The sequence below is a fragment of the Petromyzon marinus genome, unplaced genomic scaffold (genome assembly GCF_048934315.1).
Source record: "Petromyzon marinus isolate PM22_M1 ecotype Great Lakes invasive population unplaced genomic scaffold, UKy_Petmar_22M1.pri1.0 PM_Scaffold_24, whole genome shotgun sequence".
Taxonomy (NCBI): domain Eukaryota; kingdom Metazoa; phylum Chordata; class Hyperoartia; order Petromyzontiformes; family Petromyzontidae; genus Petromyzon; species Petromyzon marinus.
Window position 1 is genome coordinate 476,206 of NW_027423213.1, and position 9,104 is coordinate 485,309.

Genomic DNA, 9,104 nt, shown 5'->3' on the forward strand with positions numbered 1-9,104 from the left:
AAACACAAACACCACCACCACCTCTCCCGTGCCTACAAACACAAACACCACCACCTCTCCCGTGCCTACAAACACAAACACCACCACCACCTCTCCCGTGCCTACAACCACAAACACCACCACCACCACCTCCTGCTGCTGCTGCTGTCGCGGTCTCCGCGTGGCGCCGCGGGTCCAGGGGGAGGCCTCGCGGCCCAAGAGCGGCGCCACGGCTCCCCCCCTTCCCTTTCCTGGCCCCTCCCCCTCGTCCCTCCTGGCCCCTCCCCCTCGTCCTTCCTGGCCCCTCCCCCTCGTCCCTCCTGGCCCCTCCCCCTCGTCCTTCCTGGCCCCTCCCCCTCGTCCCTCCTGGCCCCTCCCCCTCGTCAATCCTCCTCCCGTTCGCGACGTGGAGTGAACTCAGCCCCGCCCCCCCCGCCCCCACCGCCCCCCCCCCTGCGCGGCCCCGCTGCCCATTGCAAGAATGGCGGGAAGCGGTCGCGGGGCCTACCGCGCGCCGCCTCTCGCGTGATTGGCTCGCTTCGCGTCACGTGGGGAAGGCGGAAGAAGAGTATGGGGGAGGAGCTGCGCGGTAAGGGGCGGGGCCGTGGAGTCACGTGGTGGGCAATGATTGCCAATAAGTGGGCAGGGATGGCTGTACGTCACATCCGGTGATATTGGACACGCCCCTTCGTGACGTGTCTCACACTTCCTTCCGTCCCACGTGCCGTCAACACGAGCTCAGCATGGCGCTGTTGACCGTTGGCGTTCCGCTCTTGGCCATGCTTGGGATGGAGATCTTCATTTATCTTCGTTTTAAGCTTTCCATCTCATACTTTTACCGCGAGACCACGACGCTGCAAACGGAGAGGATGGGCCTGCAGAATGTGGAGCTCTGTCAGAAGAACAAGACCATGGAAGTGGAGAAAGATGGTAAGCTACCATTTTCTTTGGTTCTTTCGGTAAAGTCACGTAGAATGAGAATAAAATAATAGATTGATAAAATAAAATAACACAATAATATTCTCACGACGTTTCGGCCACAATACAAGCGGCCTTCATCAGGTGAAGGGGACGAGACTGTCTGGAGGACAGCGCTGGAGTGAGAAAGCCACGCTGAGATCGCGATCTTTAAGCTGTGTGAGAAGAAACAAAGCGCCTTGACAAAGGAATTAACATAATTTAGCATTGAAATGGCTGAGTGATTAGCTTGTGACTGGTCACAGAAAAGGCTATGTTAAAGTTAAAGCATACACATCCGCAAAGGCACCCCTTGACAAAGGAATTAGCGTAGAATTTAGCATTGAAATAGCTGAGTGATTAGCTTGTAACTGGTCACAGAAATAGCTATGTTAAAGTCAGAGCATATACATTCACCGAGTCACCTAGTACAAATCAAACAGGAGAATTTAGCATTGAAATAACTAGGCGAATTTAGCATTGATATAACTGAGTGATTAGCTTGTGACTGGTCACAGAAATGGCTATGTTGAAGTTAAGGCCTACACATCTGAGCTATTCACAGTAACTGGGTATACAATATATAATGAATACTATATACTGAACCAATAAAAAACACAAAAATTTTAATTACCTCAATGTTATCAATAAACTCTATATTCTCCAATCAGCTAAGCTACCAACAATAAGTCGTTATATATCACAATGCTATATGGCGAAAAATGGGTGGATTCTTACCCTCAACTTTAGCACCACGGATAGCTACGGGTCCCGTTCAGACGGACGAGTTCATCGATGGTCGGAACAGAGGAGGGGGAGAGAGACAGCTGCGAGGCGCTGTTATACTCCATGTTGTAAACCATACCATTAACCACGGTTAAGCTATCCGTGTTGCTAAAGTTGAGGGTAAGAATCCACCCATTTTTCGCCATATAGCATTGTGATATATAACGACTTATTGTTGGTAGCTTAGCTGATTGGAGAATATAGAGTTTATTGATAACATTGAGGTAATTTATATTTTAGTTTTTTTTTGGTTCATGATATAGTATTCATTATATATTGTATTGTATACCCAGTTACAGTGAATAGCTCGGATGTGTAGGCCTTAACTTCAACAGCCATTTCTGTGACCAGTCACAAGCTAATCACTCAGTTATTTCAATGCTAAATTCGCCTAGTTCAATGCTAAATTCTCCTGTTTGATTTGTACTAGGTGCCTCGGTGAATGTATATGCTCTGACTTTAACATAGCTATTTCTGTGACCAGTTACAAGCTAATCATTCAGCTATTTCAATGCTAAATTCTATGCTAATTCCTTTGTCAAGTAGTGCCTCTGCGGATGTGTATACTTTAACTTAGCTATTTCAATGCTAAATTCTATGCTAATTCCTTTGTCAAGGGGTGCCTTTGCGGATGTGTATGCTTTAACTTTAATATAGCCTTTTCTGTGACCAGTCACATGCTAATCACTCAGCCATTTCAATGCTAAATTAAATGCTAATTCTTTTGTCAGGCGCTTTGTTTCTTCTCACACAGCTTAAAGGTCGTGATCTCAGCGTGGCTTTCTCACTCCAGCGCTGTCCTCCAGACAGTCTCGTCCCCTTCACCTGATGAAGGCCGCTTGTGTTGTGGCCGAAACGTCGTGAGAATATTATTGTGTTATTTTATTTTATCAATTTATTATTTTATTCTCATTCTACGTGACTTTACCGAAAGAACCAAAGAAGATGAATCCTTGCAGTCACGAAAACTTTAAATCGAAATTTAAGCTACCATTCTTAGATGTTCTGTTTGAGAAGAGACCTGATGGCTCATTGGGGCATTCTGTCTACAGGAAACCCACCCACACAGATTCCTACTTGAAACCTGATTCCCACCACCACCCAGCCCAAAAGAATTCTCTCATCAAAACTTCATACCATAGGGCTCATTGCATTTCGGACCAACACCACCTGACCAGTGAATTAAAACATGGCTACACCTGGCCCTCAAAAGGAATGGTTACTCTGACCGTACCATCCGCCAAGCTGTTTCTCCCTCCATACAGAAACAACCACTTGATACTCCGGCCAAAACCATCACACTACCATATATAGCAGGCGTTACTAAAAAGATTTCAAAAATTCTAAACAAACACAAGATCCAGGTCCGGTTCAATACAGTACACAAAATTCGTGATCTGATCCCATCCGTGAAGGATGGCATTCCTGACTTACAGTACCCCGGGGTTTACAAATTGAGTTGTACCTGCGGTGATTGCTATATCGGGGAGACAAAGCGACATGTCTCTGACCGAATTCGCGAGCACAAATCAGATTTGAAACACAGCAAAACTAATTCTTTGCTGATCACTGTTACAACCATGTGGGTGATCACGATATAATTTTCTCCGATACTAAGGTTCTTTGCAAACCCACGGGTTTTTATCAGAGATTTGTTCACGAGGCAATTCAGATCTACAAACACAGACACAATTTCAACCGAGAAGTTGGTTTCAAATTAAGCAACCATTGGAAAGATGTTCTAAATCGAACTAAACATAAACTCATTTCTGTGGTACAGTATATTTTTCAAGTAGTGGTACCCCAAACTTTCGCAGCTCTCAGCTCCCCCCCCCTCCCGCTCCTGGCCCCTCCCCCTCGTCCCTCCTGGCCCCTCCCCCTCGTCCCTCCTGGCCCCTCCCCCTCGTCCCTCCTCCCGACTCGCGACGTGGAGTGAACTCGCCCCCGCGCCCCGCGCCCCACCCTGAGCGGCCCCGCCGCCCATTGCAAGAATGGCGGGAAGCGGACGCGGGGCCGACCGCGCGCCGCCTCTCGCGTGATTGGCTCGCGTCACGTGGGGAAGGCGGAAGAAGAGTATGGGGGAGGAGCTGTGTGGTTAGGGGCAGGGCCGTGGAGTCACGTGGTGGGCAATGATTGACAATAAGTGGGCAGAGATGGCTGTTACGTCATAGTGTACGTCACATCCGGTAATGACGTCACGATAAATAACACGCCCCTTCGTGACGTGTCTCACACTTGCTTCTGTCCCGCGTGCCGTCAACTCGAACTGAGCATGGTGCTGCTGATCGTTGGCGTTCTGGTCTTGGCCATGCTTGGGATGGGGATCTTCATATATCTTCTTTTTACGCTTTCCATTTCAGACTTTGACCATGAGACCACGACGCTGTCTACGGAGAGGATGGGCCTGCAGAATGTGGAGCTCTGTCAGAAGAGCAAGATGCTCCGTCTGGAGCTACAGCATCAGCTGGAGGAGTTCATGGAGAACCGAGAGACTCTCCAGAGAGAGATCAGGAGCCTGGTTCAACAGCTTAAAGAGCGCCAGTTGGAGCTGGAGCCCACGAGAGTGCCTTGCAGGGAGAGCAAGTCTCTGCATGCAGATTTTCTCCGAGACTGCAATGCAGCACAGCGGCAAATGTCGCTGCGCTGTGAAAACGAAGATCTCCGGAGGTCGCTGCACGCCCACCTGAGGAAGTTGAACTTCCTGAATCCGCAGAGAGGGCAGGAACAGTTTAGGCTGCGCGGGAAGCTGGTGCGTCACGAGGACATGTGGCATGGGGAAAAGAGGCTGCAAGAAGAGAACCTGCATCTCCGTAGCCAGCTGAAAGAGCTAATATGGACCGTGTCTCAAATGTACAATGATGCCACCACCACCGACGCCACTTCCACCGCCGCTGCCACAGCTTCCACCACCGCAACCGTTTCCACCACCACTTCTGCCACCACCACCAAGCCCAAGAAGATGAAGAGATTTAGCCATTGGTTCCGAAAATTGCTGAAGCGCAAGTCGGCCATTTAAAAATATTGGGGAAATTGTGAAAATGACACCACCCTAATTAAAACATTACTCAGAAAGACAAACATACCCCATAGAACATCAACAAAGTCATATATAAGACAAAATATCGTACATTTGCATGCAACACTCTAATAAATACTGTATTGTGAGCAAAACATAAAGTTACTTAAATGGAAAAAAAATCTGTTATTGTCACTTACCTTTAGTCCGGATGCCGGTCTGCTTGTCGGGAGGGGGCGTAATGAGTCCCTGCACACACGGGGGCGGTGGGAGGGGGGTGAACGTCCATACACACACACAACAGCGACAATCATCCGCTGTATAGCCTTACCAGAATGTTGGGGCAAGCGCCTATGAAGCTCTGAATGGCACACGGGGTGAATGGCCAGCACCCTGCCCGGCTGCCTCTCTTTATCTCTCCATACACGAGACTCACAGGCGTACATGCGTCCGTGCACACACGCACAACAACAACGCAACAACCGTCGTTCACCCCTAAGTGGCGGTGACATCACCACAGCACTTGTGCCATGCTCGGTGCATTTTGAGGCCACGTGAAGTGTCGAAGGCTGGCTGGCAGGAGGTCATGTAATAGACGCAGGTGCCATGGATTGACTTAGGAAGATGATGGGCAGATGCAACAGCCGTGCTCCCCACTGTGCCAACTTTATTTGTGTCAGTTGTTTGGCGCTCTGCTCGTTGTTTTGAGCCTCGCTCCTCTGCCCTATGCTGTTGCTGGAGGGCAACTGCCTCCACTTCCCCAGCAGCACCTTTCATGAACCTCCTCCACAGAAGCCGATCATGACACTGCTGATACCAGTCATCAATAAGTCCAATCAGCTCCACATCCTTCTGCACCACATCAGTCCATCTCTTCTCTACCCCGTACCACGCCCATTTAGCACCATCTATCCAGCCAAATTGAAGCTGCTTGGGGATGCCGTGACTGCATACGGACTGCATGACACAATCAACGCAGCCTCGCTTGCTGGAGGAGCCCACAGATGGGCATTCGTCAAGATATTCTAGGAATCTGTGAGCTTACAAAGTCCAGTCTGGTTAAACCCTGAATAGATCGTGGGCAAGCTAACCTTAATGTTCCTTTCGAGAGAGATAAGGAAGGGTATAACTGTGGCCGAGAAGACATGAATATTTTTATGGAGTGACATGCCAGGTAGCTTCCACACTGTTGAGCAGTTGATGAAAATATAATGCTCGAATTATTTTAAATGAGACCTCGGCTCCCAAAACGGACTTGATCATCAGCACACTGCCCACTCCACTCTCTCCTCAGGTGCCCCAAATACATGAGGAATTGAGGAAGGGAGCATTTTTATGATGTAAAATACCCAGGGAGGTGATTTGTTTTCGTGGGGCTGATGGTAACGGCCCATATTTTAGTAGCATGCTTCATGTTTAGCTGTAGTGTCTCCAACTTCTCCTTAGAGTGGGCAGTAATCACCAGATCATCCGCATTCATAATATGGTTTAACAATAGAGAGCCATACCATGACCGGCTCAGGCATCGATCAGCCTCCCATTATATCTATACCAGATAAATTCTACTGGTACATCCATGGAAATCGTCTCAAACTACGTAGTCAAAGAAAATGTTCAGTCGTGTAGGGGGCAGAGGACATCCATGTCGCACATTACTCACACATTCTATCATCCCTTAGCTCCATTACGTCGATTTTTCATGAGACAGCAGTTGTCTTTCTATTGTTTATATATGCTTTATCGAAAGAAGAAAATAGTATGTTTGCTTTAATTACTGTAACTCTGTGTTTTATTTAGCTTTGGTAATTTAGGTGATCCAGGTCTCTCTTGCAAATGAGACTCATCCTGGTCGCTTTAGTTCTCGCCTTGTTCAACTCAATAAACTGGTACTCACTCCATTATGAACTCACCCACTTCCTTAAATCTATGACTCACGTAAATACTCTCTCTCTCTCCTCATGAGTCATATATTTACCTGATCACACAATCACCCGATCATTTACTGTGTCAACCTCACTCACGCACTTTTTCATGCTCTCAAGAATGACCCACCCATTCTATCACTACATAAATCATCATCCCCTTCCCTCATTGACCCACTGGTAAAATTAAAATACTCGACAGCAACAACACGTGAGATTATACTCAGGCTTACACTCACATGTGTAAAGAAGCTCCTTTGCAGGTTCCATTTGATAGATGATTTATTTCACGATGATGTATTTACAACGCAAGAGTACGACTCACACGAACCTTCCCCCGTACAGTAACCTGTACCTGTTTCAACCCATCTCCACTGCCCCCACTATAAACTTTGCCATCCAAGAGAAGTGAAGTAGAAGACAATAGAGTCTGCTGAGAGAATCTACCGGGGAAAACTGCTGGAAGTTACCAGGGCGTGGCCGTGCGGGTATATGGGGTGATGCCTTGGGGACTGAAGAACAACTGCAGGTGGACGACATCGGGGCCGACTGTTGGAAATCAACATGGTGGAAACCATCAAGAAAGACTGTTCGAGATTAATCTACTCTATTAGAAACCACCGGGACTGCAGATAGTCATAGCCTTGTGCAACGTGTGAGTCGCACTCTCACCTTGTAAATATGTTATCGTCGGGAATAAATCATCTAGAAAATGAAACCTGCGAAGGAGCTTCTTTACACATGTAAGAATGCAGGACATGCTTTATCAGCAGGCCGTTGTTTTTGTCTACAACAGACCTATGCACACGATCTTGAAAATGGCATTTGATTGGGATTGTCACCTTCAACCCATTCTGAAATCGTCCAACTACCAAAACCCTTGTCTGCATTATACCTAAAACTTGACCAACGTGGCAATGTTATTTTCTCATTTTATTGACAGTAAACAAAAAACATGGCATAGTTTTTTTTAATTTCCCTGTTAACTTGTACATACGAGTGGAACGGTGTCACAATGGTTTGTGCATTGCACTATGAATCAGGCCACTTGAGTTTGATTCTCGGTTATAGTTAACATCAAACAAACTGGCCATGAGCCTTTTCGTTATCAACCCACGTTGAGAAGCATGATGGCGTATGGTGAAACAATCTCCATGACTGATCCAGTATGGGAAGACTTCACCCATGACAATGGTTATACATTTATTATTGTTTTTGTTTATTACCACCAAAGGAGTAACTTCAGACCTGTTAGCCAGCCTATATATACTCATAGATAAACTTTCGCCTAAACACCACCATTGGGATGAAGCTGACTTGGTATCTTCCATACTCTTTGGTTCTTTCGGTAAAGTCACGTAGGTATAAAATAAAATAAATCACGACGTTTTGGATGCAACACAAGCGTCCGTCATGAGATGGCAAAGCATGATCTGCTGTTGAGGCAGAATGTTTAAAAGAGTTTGAAATGGGTGTAGCCCAAGGGCCATAAATAAGTGGGCGGGGCCAGTGATGTTAATGTGAGAAATTAGCATGTAAATGTAAGAACGGAGAGTGGCCTCCTCGTAGAGGGCATCAAAGTGGCCATGTTAATGTGAGAGATTAGCATGTTAAAGTAATATCGAAGAGTGGTGGAATCCAAAGGCATGAGAGTGCAATCCAAAGGACATGTAAGCATGAGAGATCTAAGAGAGAGGCATAGAGAGAGACACAAAGAGTCGGAAATAACAGCTGACATAGGCAGGTAGGATGGAAATATCAGAATCATAAAGAAGGTACACCACTCTGTGCTATCGTCTCCACCAAAGAGTATGAATCCCTGCATTCATGAAAGCTTTAATTTAAGATTATTCCAGCAAACTTTACCGTCTTCTACCTCGAACCTTCCCTCGTACGGTACCATGCACCTGTTTCCACCCATCTCCACTGACACCACTATAACTTTTGCCATGTACAGTACCCTACATCACCCTCTTCTGCCCATAAAAATATCTGTCCCGGCTAAAACTCTAATTTAACAGGTCCCTGCAGGGTGGGCTGGTAGGAACATTGGAATTTTGCGCAATTTTATTTTTACACCCCAATAGCACGAGATTTCACTTCGTTAAAGTATTGAAAGGGGACGGACGGACGCATTAATCTATTGCAAGCTGGTACACTCATCTATTGCAGGCTGGTACACTCAGTTTACAACTTCGTTCCTACCAGTAATAGGGAACTCTATGTGGGAATCAATGGGATCGCACACGGGATTCAGTGATGTGGGCATGGAGTACAAAACATTTAACCTCTGGGTTAATGCTTAACATAGGCGCTTGAATCAAGGGGGGGAAGGCATTACAAGCCAACTTGACCATTCAGTATCATCACCAAACTCTTACGTGGGCTGCCCTATTGAAGGTGTACATTCTTAGGCAAACAATACGCAACATCATTAGCCTTAC

The 9,104-nt window shown here is 46.8% G+C and overlaps 1 protein-coding gene across 1 annotated transcript; it reads left to right on the forward strand.

Moving 5' to 3' along the window:
* The first annotated feature begins 678 nt into the window (after positions 1-678).
* Positions 679-7,378, forward strand: LOC142922986 (uncharacterized). The gene is made up of 2 exons (XM_076063919.1): positions 679-909; positions 4,083-7,378. The coding sequence occupies exons 1-2, from the start codon at positions 723-725 to the stop codon at positions 4,736-4,738; spliced, it is 843 nt and encodes a 280-aa protein (XP_075920034.1). The 5' UTR covers positions 679-722; the 3' UTR covers positions 4,739-7,378.
* Positions 7,379-9,104: the final 1,726 nt, after the last annotated feature.